Source organism: Salmo salar, chromosome ssa23, assembly GCF_905237065.1.
Source record: "Salmo salar chromosome ssa23, Ssal_v3.1, whole genome shotgun sequence".
Taxonomy (NCBI): domain Eukaryota; kingdom Metazoa; phylum Chordata; class Actinopteri; order Salmoniformes; family Salmonidae; genus Salmo; species Salmo salar.
Window position 1 is genome coordinate 25,705,742 of NC_059464.1, and position 13,910 is coordinate 25,719,651.

Genomic DNA, 13,910 nt, shown 5'->3' on the forward strand with positions numbered 1-13,910 from the left:
CAAATGTTGAGGAGGGATTAAGGCTAGTGAGGATTGTTAGTGTCTATAAAAAACCCTGACATGGGCACGTGAATAGGTTTGCTCTCCCGCTCCCCCGCTACATGTGTACATGTGAACAGGGTGCCCCCTTGAGCTACAAGGTTTCACCTGCTTTGATCCTCCAACGCCTCGTTTCCAAGGTGTTAAACATGTCTATCTGATTTCCCGGGGCACAGACAGCAGCCTCACACCGTGCTGCCCCTGCCCAACCTAGCAAGCAACTTCTTCATCTGCACAGGCAGTTGGTTTCCACAGAAATGCCAAGGAGCCAGGCAAGCTAATCCCTCCGCGGTGGCAAAGATGGATGTGTCAGTCCGCATCCATCCATCTGTTGGTGCCCCCTATCTGTCAGCTCCCAGTATCTCCTATCTGCGAGCAAAATGAATGCCACGGTGGGGCTGAATGAGGGTGGTCAGCTTGACAGAAACCCCTGAGGCCAACGCCCAGATAACTCCAGGAGCTTTGGAGATAAATTGCAGGAGCTTCACATGAGATGGAGCCACAATGCAATTTTCCCCAGCAGTCCAGATACAGTATATAAAAGGTAGGAGGGGGGCAGGACAGTTAGCTGGGAGCTTTCAGTCAGATAACCTCCCAGTGAAATCAGACCAATACTAACAGCAGGCCCGGTGAGATCCAGAGAGGATTACAGCAGTGGAGTGAACAAGAGGAACAAAGCCACACTCGTCCCTGTGTGTCATCCCTGTTTATGAGGAAGCATCACATCCTGAGTGGACTAAAGCCTCCATCTTGGTTCTGACTATGTCTCCCTCAGGCAGACCTTGAGGCCACAGCCCCCGCAGCCCTGCTGGTGGCACATGCCAACATCCTTCCGCCACAGCCTTTCTCTTTCTCCACAAAAGCATCAAGTCACCTGGGGACAATTCCCAGACCACAACTGAATATAGATGACCTTTTGTGACCAGATCAGATGGGTAGGTTATTTATCAACTGTGCTCTCTGTTGACTCTGTTGAATAAAAGTGCCAGTGGACATGCTATATAATATTACAAACTAGGTGGTTTGAGCCCTGAATGCTGATTGGCTGACAGCCGTAGTATATCAGACCGTATACCACGGGTATGGCAAAACATGTATTTTTACTGCTCTAATTACATTGGGAACCAGTTTCTAATAGCAATACGGCACCTCAGGGGGTTGTATAGCCACTTATTGAACACTGCTCAAGATACAAGACACTGTATACAGTACATGTAGTATTTGTAAAGAGATGGCAATCAAGAACAACCGCTAAATATTTGTTAATAAATTAATAAACATACTCAAATTAAGCATCTCCCAAGATGCATTGCTCATAGAACGGGGTCAGACACTTTCCATGTTCCTCTTTAAGATCCTTAGGCAACCCCAGGGTCAGAGACTGGGGCCAGCAGCTAACACATGAGGCGGGCGAACAGGCGGGCGAGGGTGAAGCAACAGACAGGAAAGAAACACAGACTAATGAAACAGACTGTCTGGGGTATTTATTTCAGGGTGAAGAAATTAATAAGCATGAAAAATAATAATCCTCAACACATTGCAGGCCAAATGCAATGATTAATGAAAAAACTGCCGACCCAATTATTTCAAGCAGAACAAAAGGCAACGGTAAAGATTGTTGAAAGGGTAAACAATGGGGAGAGCCTGGCTGGCTGCGAGCAAACAACTCAGACACAATTAATAAACCCACGCTGGCTGCATCTGCTCCCAGAGCCCTGCCTGGTGCACTATCACGCTGACACAGCGTGCTGCAGGCCTAGCATGGGAGGAGCAGTGGAACCTGGGCTGTTTACCTGGCTAATGCCCAGACAGCAGTGGCCAATCACTTTCCTCTGCTGCTTTACCTACTGCTGGGAGATCAGCAGATGCTTTCAAGGCCAGATGAGTCACAAAGCACAATAAAAAACACCATGATGTTATTAACTCCTTTATTACCCAGTCCCTCCAGGATTCTGCAATCACATTTAGCAAAATCAACAATTCCCCGCATATTATGCGAGGGCTTGCAAATTTGATCAATCCCCACACTATTTCCGCATAAAACAGTCAAATCATAGCAATATTGTTGCATAAAATTGACCCATTACCACAGTACAAAAAGAGAGGTCGCAATTTCAACCAATAATGTCAATAAACCTTTTTCCTCGTCAGCATATTTTTGCAAAACAATCATCGCGAAATGTCAGAATTTCCACAGCAAAATCAAGCATTTATGCTTGCAAATATCACAAGAAAATCCCTACAAAATCCTGGAGGGACTGCTTTTATTAGCATTGGCTTAAACTTCTAAAGGTCATATTTGCGAGCTTCGGCAAATCACATGTTCTTTTGTATAGAGGGGATTCAAAGGATGATAGAGCAGTGTTTCCCAACCCTGGTCCTCCAGTACCCCCAACAGTACACAGTTGTTGTTGTAGCCCTTGACAAACACACCTCATTCAACTCATTGAGGGCTTGATGATTAGTTGACAAGTTGAATCAGGTGTGCTTGTCCAGGGATACAATATCAATGTGTACTGTTGGGGGTACTCGAAGACCAGGGTTAAGAAACACTGTGCTAGAAGCTGGATTGGACCAGAGAAGGTTCATGCCAACACTGTGTTTTAAATAGGTCTTATGTGAGTTGAAGCACAGCCAGACTGTGGATTTATACAGGAGGCCAAGATGAACAATTCAGAACAATTCTGATAATGACACGCTGAAAGAAGAGTGCATTACATTCCATTACGGCGTCCTACAAAGCCTGATACATCTACACACACACAGGCAGGCAGACGAGCAGGGAGCGACCCCTGGCCAAATCCACCCCGTGCTACGCCCAAACAGATAAATAAAGCCCCCATCAGCTGCTCTGCATATTTAGGTATCCTAATGGCTCTGTGTACCTCGCCTGGCAAAGAAAAACAAATCCTTAGGTATCAAATGTGTCATAAACACTGACCAGGAACCCAACAAGTGCAATAATGTTGGCTAGATCATTAATGGGGGAGAAAAGCACCACTAGCATTCTCTCTATTTCTCAGTCTGTCTTTTTCTTTCTTTCTATTTTGTCGCTCTCCCTTTCTCTCGTTCTCTCCAGTCCTCTTTTCTACTCTCCTCTAATTTTCTGGTTTATTAGGAGGAGTAGGTTAAATAGCCTGTCCTCATCTCCTACACACACAGCCATAAGATGAAGGGACCACAATGACAGTGCCTCTCTGTTACTTCCTACAGTAGATTTATACACAGTCCTCACAACAAAAAGGGCTACAGAGGCCAAGACACTTCTGGGCCTTGTTAGACAGGCCCTTGATTGGCTGGTCAGACAAACTGAGAGCAGGCTCTTGTCACACATGAGAGCATCTGCTTAGTCCTGTAACATTACCCTGCTCTCATCTCATTCAGCAGAGCTGAGTGGTTTGATCCGCTTACCCCACCGCCACAGGAGTAAATAGAAACACTGAGGAAAATGTCAACAAGACTCTTTATGATGCTAAAAGATACATCTGATTAAATATGCTCCCAATTTACCTCTAGCACCAAGCCACAGCTTGACAGGAGAAGCAGAAATAATGAAAACACAGACATGCCACTTACCTGATCATCGCCAAAACTGGTAGCTTTTAGAACTTCAGATGAACAATCCCAATATGAAACCAGTCCAGAGGAATCAGGTAGGCCTAATGTTTTTCAATTCCCAATCATCAACGCTGCTAGTTCAGGTGGTGTTCAATCTGACATACCACGTTTTCTAATATTCATAATTTGCACAAATAAAGACTAGTTATGGAGAGAAATCTATTTGGAAATTGTCGTTTGATGGGGACAAATTCTGTGGCTCATGCTGGGGGCTGGTCATAAAGTATTAATGGTTACCATTATCCACCATATTTACTACAATATTCAATCTTCTGCCTTCAAGCTTGGTTTCCTTTGACACATTGCTGCTGGCGTGCGTGACAAAAGGATTTTGCCACAATTGTGTGCTCATAAGCTTTGATGCTACTTAGGAAGAGTTCAGTAGCTTCAGAATGTATTCATACCCCTTTACTTTTTTCACATTTTGTTGTGTTACAGCCTGAATTTTTCTCTCACCCATCTATACACAATACCTCATAATGACAAAGTGAAAACATGTTTTTAGAATTTTTTGCAAATGTATTGAAAATGAAATACAGATATGTCATTTACATAAGTATTCACACCCCTGGGTCAATAGATGTTACAATCACCTTCGGCAGATATTACAACTGTTAGTCTTTCTGGTTAAGTCTCTAAGAGCTTTGCACAATACTTCCACATTATTCTTTAAAAATTCTTCAAGCTCTGTCAAATTGGATATTGATCATTGCTAAACATCCATTTTTAAGTCTTGCCATATATTTTTAAGCCGATTTAAGTCAAAACTGTAAGAAGGTCTCTCAGAAACATTCAATGTCATCTTGGTAAGCAACTCCAGTGTATATTTGCCCTTGTGTTTTAGGTTATTGTCCTGCTGAAAGGTGAATTTGTGTCCCAGTGTCTGTTGGAAAGCATATTTTAGGCTTGCCATAACAAAAGGGGTTGAATTCTTATTGACTCAAGACATTTCAGCTTTTAATTTTTTATTAATTTGTAAACATTTCTAAAAACATAATTCCACTTGGACATTATGGGGTATTGTGGGTAGGCCAGTGACACAACATCTCATGAGTCTATTGACACACCTGTGCGTCAATCTAAGGAACATAATAAAAAAATCCCCATCAAAATCCGTCAGTTTAAACTAGAGATTTACATGGGCTGCGTCTCAATCCTTCGCATCCGCCTATGTCGGCCTGCTGCATCTGCGGAGGAAGGTGGAGGAGCTACAGCATTTGTCAGACCATGAGACAAAAAAAAAACTGTCTTCTCCGAAAACATATGTAGCGCCCGAACAGTTTGGCGTCCAACTATTATGACCAGTCTATGGAAAGGGGAGACTCTCACGAACACAGTGTTTTATTCCCCGTTTTGCTCTATGACCCCCACAAGTGTCACGGGACTCGTCTGAAGGTTACCCATACAAACAAATGGAAGTATGTAGGTAGTTTTGTGTCCCAAAAATCTCCTTTTGACGGTCTTTTCTGTAATTTATGAATTTGTTAGTCAATGCGTTTCTGAGACTTTTAGAAGTGTTTTAATCCATTTAAAATTCAGGCTGTAACACAAGAAAATATGAAAAAGTCAAGGGGTGTGAATACTTTCTGAAGGCGCTGTAAATCACCATATGAAGGGACAATAATGATATTCATGAAAACAAATGACAGCATAATCTAATTGAAGGTGAAACCATGGCACCTTTGTTTCACTCTGTGTCCCCAAGCATTGATGGACACCTACTGTACTGTTTGTATATATGTAGCTAGTATTGGAGGATTAGTGATAAGGACAAAAGCTGAGAAACCTTACCTAATACCCCAAGCCGATAGTTCACTGTGATGACGATAACATTGCCGTAACTTGCCAAGATGCTGCCGTCAAACATATTCCCAGTGCCCTCCATGTAGGATCCCCCATGGATAAATACCATCACAGGCTTAGGGCTGCCACTTTCACGGATGTCTGCAAGAAGGGGAAGGAAATTATTAAAGGACAAATTAAAGCCGACAGCTGGAGATGCAATCTGAATTGTGGACGCTTTGCTTTCTCATAATTTGTGGCACATTGACTTTGCTTTGAGACAATTTCTGGTTTGCACGTCAGATAGTTCATTTTCTACGTGACAAGTATGACATGTTCCTGGTGACTGAAAATTGAAAATTAATCATATTTTTTAGTTTCAGGAAATTTTATGGGCTGTTTTTAATTTTTGGAGGGCCAATAAACTGTCAGCATTAAAGAAGAGCAGAGATTCAAATTGACATTTCAATTTATGTGGCACAGAAAGCTAGTTTTAATCTAATAAAACAGATTGAACCTAAATGTTTTCACAAACATTCTTGAAGAAAAGTTTTTAATTACATTTCAGACATCCAACGTTTTCCCTTTAACAATGTGTTATGCTTACTGAACTTCGCATAATGATTTCAGCTCAACTGATGCTGTCCAGAGTCTTTACAAAGGAGGACATCTAGATTGGGCACTGGGTTCGAATTAAATGGGGGATAGGGATAAAAAAAATTGGCTTCCGATTACTTTCATCTTTCACAAAGCAGAAAGGCTTTTCATCTTGAGTGCAAAATGTCCACATACATGTTCAATATCTCATTGATGTTTGGTGTTGGGGGACTCACTTGCAAGAGGTCTCAGTGCTGAGGAAAGTAATTAAATAGTAACAAAATAAAAGAATAGAATTCTCCAAAAAGCCTTCTCTTACGGCAAAAAAATGAGGCCGTATTTGCAGAATCCAGGCCCTCTCTCTGTTCTTTTAGTTGATTTTCTTCCTCCCACTCTCACTTTCTTGTTCTCTCTCTCTCTCTCTCTCACACACATTTCCAGTGAAAGTGAAGGCTCCTACAGAGGAGTAGAGAAGGAAGGAAAGGCCAGGGCAACTCTCATCTTCCCTTCCTCAGTAGGCAATGCACCATAACTCCTATATTATTGATTAGGACTGAGCAGCTGCAGAGTGTGTGTGTGTGTGTGTGTGTGTGTGTGTGTGTGTGTGTGTGTGTGTGTGTGTGTGTGTGTGTGTGTGTGTGTGTGTGCGCAAAAACATAAGTTAGTGGGGAAAAAGTGTGAGAAAGAGAGGGAGACCCGAAGGAAAAATCTTGATTATTTTCAGAAATTGCACATCAGAATCCTAACATCTTCCATTCATGTTGATTAATTAATTTAAATCTCAGAATATGATTTGATTTGATTTTAATAGCAGCTGTATTCATGCAAGTGTGTAAACTAGTGATGCATTGAGACAGGAGAGTAATACCTGATCTCTCTAGATAGTTACAAACAGAACAGCAAGGCAATTGATTAAATCTGTAAAATAAAACTAGAAATGAAGACTAACTGTAAGTCGCTCTGGATAAGAGTGTCTGCTAAATGACGTAAATGTAAATGTAATTGTGTGTCTGTCTGTGTAAGTGCATGCATACATGTGTGCGTGAGAGAGATTCTTACAGTACATGTGTCGCCCCTCTCTGTCTCTTGTGCGGGTTCCAGCAGCAGATTAAAGTGACACACATCTGGCCACAGAGGATTATGGCCGTGGTGTGTAGAGTACTGTCTGTCAGGATTTCCATTACATAATGCATGTCATTCACTGTCCTTTACGCTGTTTGTTCTTTTGTTCACTTCAGCTTTGTGAGTGGCAAAAAAGCAAGTGCACATTCACATTTCTTTGGAGGGATTCCAGGCTTCTCTGACCAAGGTCCAAAAATTGTAAACCTCCATAAATGAGGAATAGAAGCCAGGGAATTGTGTGTGCTGGTGTAACGGAGTTAAGAACGTACTATAAGCTCACTCCACAGCTAGCTTGAAATGTCGCAGTTGGAGCTATTGAATGAAGATATTTTTCAATGGCTCAAACAGTTGGTACATTGTCAAGGAGGGTGGTCACGTGTGTCTGCGAGCAGAGGATCACTGGTTCAAACCTGGTATAAGGGCAGGGACAGTAGAAGAAGCTATACTGTTAGCAGCACACTGACGTCTGTTTCACTGGTGCCGTCAAGCCACGGATCCGCAGTTGGGCTCAGCTCAATGGCCAGGGTCGCTCGCTGTGTGGTAAGTTTAGAAGGGGTGGTGGAAGCTATACTGTTAGCAGCACACTGGCATCCGTTTCACTGGCTTTTGAGAATCAATGGCAATTTGGTCTAAACTGGGCCTACTAATCACAGGCTTCTTCCATGCATGCTACGTGAACACCATGGTGTGCTAGGCTCATCCTAGCTGGAGGTAAATGGAGGACAGGTGCATTCCTATAAAGATGCTCACATAACAGAAGACTAGCTGCAGAAGCACTGCACTGCAATGCCACCGACGTAATATCTGTATGACCTTGCAGACAAGAGGACCAAAGCTTCCAGCCATTACAAATCCACAGGTGTATCGGCAGCTACAAAGAACTGCACATCTTACATTCCATGACATGGAGAGGTTCCATGGCCAGTGTTGTTTTTGTTTGACTTCATATCTCTGTTGTGGCTATAGGTTACACGTCGAAAGAGCAGTATCAGTGAGACAGCAAGCCGATTGGTCCTTGGAAAACTTAATTCACAGATCTCAGTGCGTTCGTTTTCACAACATATTGTCTTCTGTCTCAGAGAGGAGTATTCATATGCCCTGGATTCTTTATCAAGTGAATAGGCTAATTGAGAGGCTTGCTGGGATTTCACTGTATATTTCTGCCTTCTTTAATCTTTTGATGTGTGTACTCAGGAAATCGCAAGTTGCTGCAGATCAAAGATAGCTGCTGCATTTCTCGTTTAGTTTTCTGTAATTGGAGTTTATTTCACCAGATTATACAGGAGATGTACATTATTAAGACTGTGTTCTGTCATTAAGTAGGAAGATCACTTTCTCACTCCCTCACTTTCTCTTTGAATAAATTAATTTGTGGTTATTAGAGTACCTTCTTCTGTTTATTACTTTTCAGTGAGGAACCCATTTTATATTTGTCAATTTGAAATTGTGGCCTTGATCACTAGGCTTATATCACTGTGCCATAATGTACTTGAATTTGTGTAAAATAGTGATGAAGAGGCCTCATTAAGAAGAAACTGTGTGATCAACATGTTGTAAGTCATTGCCCATAACAATCCAGGAACATCCATACATGTTGCATAGGAAACATTTTTTTTATAACACAACTGAAGGTGACTTGTGTTAGTATTGATTGGGGTATCCAATTCCCCAGGGTTGCAATGGTATCTTTTATTTTAGAAAAAAGAGGAGAGCTTTCAAAAATCATGCAAAAACGTATTAAGATTTGATTGAAGGGTTAATAGTCTCTTTTAGGTGGGATGCAACATGTAAAAAAAAAAAAAATCAATAAAAAGAATTCAAGCAAAAACCTACGTTAGACTATTAACGATTAAGTACTCTGGAATGACGGGAGACATTAAACATACTCTTAAAACATCAAGCAAAAAAGACAAAACAAATCCAGCAAAAATGACGAAGAAAAAAAATCTTCAATAAAAAAAGAAAAAAGGACAAGAAATGTAAGAAAAACAAAGAAGAAAAAATTTGAGAGTTCCTTGTCATGCAAATCAGTTTGGCATCAAAAAATACCTTCATCCTCCACCCCGTCATTATCATCTAAATCATCATTGTGTTTCTTTGTAAGGGGACCTAGGATCAAGAATGGAGAAGATGGAGGAAACAGAGAATACAAGAACACACAAACCTTATAAATGCTTTAAAGAAAAATACATCTTAAGTGATTTTCCCTGTGAAAAATCAGACTGAAAGAGAAGAATGTAAACAATATGATACACATTTGTGAAGCTTGGTAGTATGACTTTTGTTAAAGTCCTGTACAAGAAAGGTTTTCAAAATAGGACTGTTTCTTTCAAAAAGATTCAAGAATGTAAGATAAGTCCTTTTCAGTAAAACAGAATGTGTATTTTCAGAACAAAGCTTTACCTCATGTCATTATCACCCCTCTTTCACCATTTTCAAGTAAATTGACAATCATATAATTAACTGTATATGATTACTCATAAGAAGCCAATGACCATATCCTCTGCATCATTTTGACTCAACATGTAAGGACATTTTTGGGGGTGTCTTGTAAAATTAAGTTCCAATAAGTAGCCCATGTCTGCGAATTTTAATGGAGATTGAATGTGCTAAAAGAGAATACCCAAGATTGAATCACAAGTGGACTCAAGATATATAAAACAATCTCAGCCTTTTGAAGGAGAGAGGACATATGCAACATAGAACCTAAATTAAGTAATGTCATTGCAGGATCACAGTGCCAAGTGGATGAAGTCACTCCAAACACACAGAGAGGTTAATTTGCTTCATTGTCTCTCATAGGTTCCATTATATAACAGGGAATAGGTCAGAGACTGCAGCAGAGTAAACCAAGACAGGATTCATTTAGTGAGAAACAGTACATAATCCACAGTAATGGACTGTAATACAAACACGACACCGATGGACAAACAGACAGACAGGCACACAGAGAGACAGACGGGCACACGCGCGCACACACACACACTACAAGGTTGACAAAGCTGTAGTCTAGACACATGCAAGCCTACATTAGGGTCAAGCATGTGTAAGCAGAGAGCAGCACAGGCAAGAGTGAGAGACAGTATGGCTAATGAAAGAAGCCTTCACACACACCACTCAAACTCATTCTGCCTATGATCATGCTCCAACATGACCATACAGCACAGCAGATCAAAAAAGGGAAGTAATGAGAGGCAGGGATGAGAGGGGCGAAATCGAAATGCTCTGTTTTCTGTTTCATTCTATAAAAATAGTCAAGACACATATTATTCTCATGTCTTGTAGCCAGAACAGAACTCGAGAGGCAATGGCATGACAACACTTTAATTTCTAGCAGCATTCTGGAGAAAAAAACGGTGTTTATTCAACACTGGGGAGAACATTTGACGTTAACATCACGTTTCACCCAGCAGGGTTGATGTGATTGATTTTGTGAAATACATGGCAAAAAAGCAAACGGTTACCAAAATAAAGCCTGTATGGTAACTGAATTGAGATGCTGGAGCAGTGTCCTGCAGTGCCCTGTGACATGACTGTGACATGTCCCCTAACTGAGGGGATGGTTGGATTATATCAGTCAGGACAGCAATTTCAATAATATTTCCAGAAATCCTCCAACCGGGATTTCAGGATAAACCAGGGAATGTATTGAAAGTTCCCAGAATTTTGCAACCCTAAACATGACAGCATGCTGTCAGCATTACATGTCACTACTAAACTCCAAGTGACTGAGGGGCAGGCCCCACACAATGACCTCTCAACCTGTTCTGACCCCCTTGGAGTACTAGAGGACCTCAACACTTGTGTGTCACACCTGGCTCCACTGCACTGATTAGAGAGGCTCTGATTTTCTGTCTTTCCCAGTCTTTATTGTCTCTCTCTCTCCCTTGACCTCTGTCTACCTCTCTCTCCCTTTCTTTCCTCTGCCTCTCCATCTGTTTGACTGGTAACCTGTCTTCCTGTGTTGCTGTCTCTGACTCCCCCCCACTCTCTGCCTGTCTTACCAGTGATGCTGTCTCCCAATTAGATGATAGACTAATTTATTACTGTAGCCTAGCTCTTACACACCCTTTCTAAATTAATTTCCATATCCCTCTTTCTGACGATATTGATTTGTGTTCATCTCTGAATGACAAAGTGCAACTTCACGCTCGAGCACTCTGTAATGCAGGAAAACAGGTGGGCCAGTGCAGCGTGCAGCAGGCGGCCGACTCCAGGGATCCTAGCGCCCTTAACACTTTAATAGACTATGAACCCTGAGGCTCCAGCCAAATGAGGTAATTAATGCTTAAAGCTCAATCTATCTCACATTGTGCACATTACGACACATTCGTCAAGGATCTTAGACCTATCAAATGGCAACAAACCAACTCAATCAATCATAGATTTGACCAGTAAAACAATAGGCTCTCAGTCTATAACATACAAAAGTTAATACATCTGGGGATTATGCACTGACCTCTGATACAGTACTGGTTATAAAACACATTTCCCATCCCTTGATAAATTACTGAATGTGTCTATGGTGAAATATATATGCTGAAATATTTCATTCACTGCAGGTGGTGCCATAACAAGTTGATCATGAGCAGAATACACAAGACCCTATCTTTCATATGTAGTCGAACAGTACACGAGCCTATCTTTCATATGTAGTCCAACAGTACACGAGCGTATCTTTCATATGTAGTCCAACTGTACACGAGCGTATCTTTGGCTATACAGCCAATTACAGGGCTCACAGCTCTGTAGATCTCTTTGATGAATGACTCGGACACTATGGACTAGGACACTACTGACTACGTCAACCCATGTAATGTGCAGTTGATGCAATGACGTCCAACTCTCTCCAAATATTAGAGGCACACAACAGAGAGAGGCTGGCTCTCTGACAGACTGACTGACTGACTGACTGACCTATTCACGCTCTCAAAGCAGAAACAATAACACAGCTCCTAGACTGGGGATGATTTGACTGCGTTAACTTTCTAAAACAGTATAGTAACCTCAATCTGCACTCATCGTTAAGCCAGCTACTAAACCAGGTATGCAGCTCTCCAGTGCTCTGTATTCAAACTATAGGCTTACAGACAGGCAGGGTAGACCATGTGACTACCATGTGCTCTGCAGAAGAAAAACATCCTCTGGCTAACACTTCGTGATGTGTCGCAGAGTATACATCCAGTACAACAGATGACCCTCTCAGCTGCCTGCCTGCGACAAGGCTTCTCACACATGTAGGCTAACACATCGAGCCCAAGGCAACCAACCACACCATATGGAACAAAGTCTCCGCAACCGCCCTGATTTTCCCTCAGTTCCAACCCAGCACTCTGGCTGTCCTACTGTCTTACTACGCATTTTCTTCTTCTTGAACTGCGCTGTTGGTTAAGGGCTTGTAAGTAAGCATTTCACTGTAAAGTCGACACTTGGTGTATTCGGCGCATGTAACAAAAATTTAATTTGGATTTGATCCTACTACTGGTCACGCCTGACAGGGAGAGCGAGAGCATCAGCTACCCTCGTAGAGGGGAGACATACTATATTAAAATGTGTGACATCTAAAGTACAGTATGAAGGGGAAAGGATGGAGCTTGTGTGCTTTCTCCTTTGTTGACAGGACCAATTGCCACAGAATTGACCAAGATGCATCTAGGGGGGATTTATTTTCCATCCTGGCCTGTCATATACAGTACAAAGCAGTTGTATCGGGAATCAACAGGAATCATCAGGAATCAACATGAATAAACCCTTTTACTCTCTTTGCACAGCATCCCCATCTTTTCTGTTTGCTTTCTTCCATGCAGCTGCTAGTGAGATAATCTAAGTCGGATACTGTATAGGCACAGTGTTAGACCTGCCATCAATCATCATTTCTTTCTTCAAAAATCATTTGTAACCTTGCCAGCATGAATATTTCATGATGTTATATGAATTTGCTTCTGTGTTTTCTCCCCTAATGAACCAAGATTCATACGTATACTTTTATATAGGATAAATATTCTCCACACGTACTGCTCACTGTGTAATACTGTGTAACATCAGTCACAAATGGTAACAACAGGAGTCTCATAAATATTTGATTCCTGTAACACGGCTGACATTCTAATGACTATCAACAAGGGTCTCTGGACCCAGCGAAAAAGGTTATGATGCTGGGTTTCAAATATCAGTAGTGAATTCCAGCAAAAAGATAGGTTATTTTCTTGGAAACCCCCCTCGGGGAGAGCAGAGAGGACCTGGGGACCCAAATGTCACAGCGCCTTTGGATTGGGAAGGTGCTGGTGCTCATTAAAGCCAGCCACTGACAGGATCTAAAGGCAGGTAACGTGTGTGTGTGTGTGTGTGTGTGTGTGTGTGTGTGTGTGTGTGTGTGTGTGTGTATGTAAGGAGGGGGGGGGATTTCATTAGGAGCTGTCAAAATGATAACAGGGACATAGAAAATGACACACCTGGTAATGAGCACCCTTCCTGTTGAGGGGAAGTTGACAGGGGAGAGGGTCAGCAACTCAGCCCCCCGCCCCGCTGCAAGTAGCACAGAGAAATATCAATAATTTGATGGAGCAAGTAGCTCTGCTATTGGCCAAGCCGGTCTGCGCAGAACATTTCAGAATCTGATCATTTGATCATGAAGAGTGGCATCTCCATTCGTAAGCACCAGGACAAGTTAGATAGAGTATGACCAATTACCCAGTAGAGCAAAATATTGATCCAATTAAAAGTGCAGATACAGATGGTGCTAATTGTGCTGG

At 41.9% G+C, this 13,910-nt stretch overlaps 1 protein-coding gene across 3 annotated transcripts in view; it reads right to left on the reverse strand.

The window, feature by feature from the left end:
• Window positions 1–13,910, reverse strand: part of LOC106584306 (neuroligin-1) — a 357,882-nt gene that overhangs the window by 209,791 nt on the left and 134,181 nt on the right. For 2 of the 3 annotated variants that reach the window (XM_045705996.1, XM_014169395.2), the window contains exons 3-4: window positions 9,208–9,267; window positions 5,449–5,601 (exon numbers count right to left, since the gene is read on the reverse strand). In XM_045705996.1, coding sequence (XP_045561952.1) covers window positions 5,449–5,601; window positions 9,208–9,267 — 213 coding nt within the window. The remainder of the gene's footprint in view (window positions 1–5,448; window positions 5,602–9,207; window positions 9,268–13,910) is intronic. The other variant, XM_014169396.2, reaches the window with a different exon arrangement.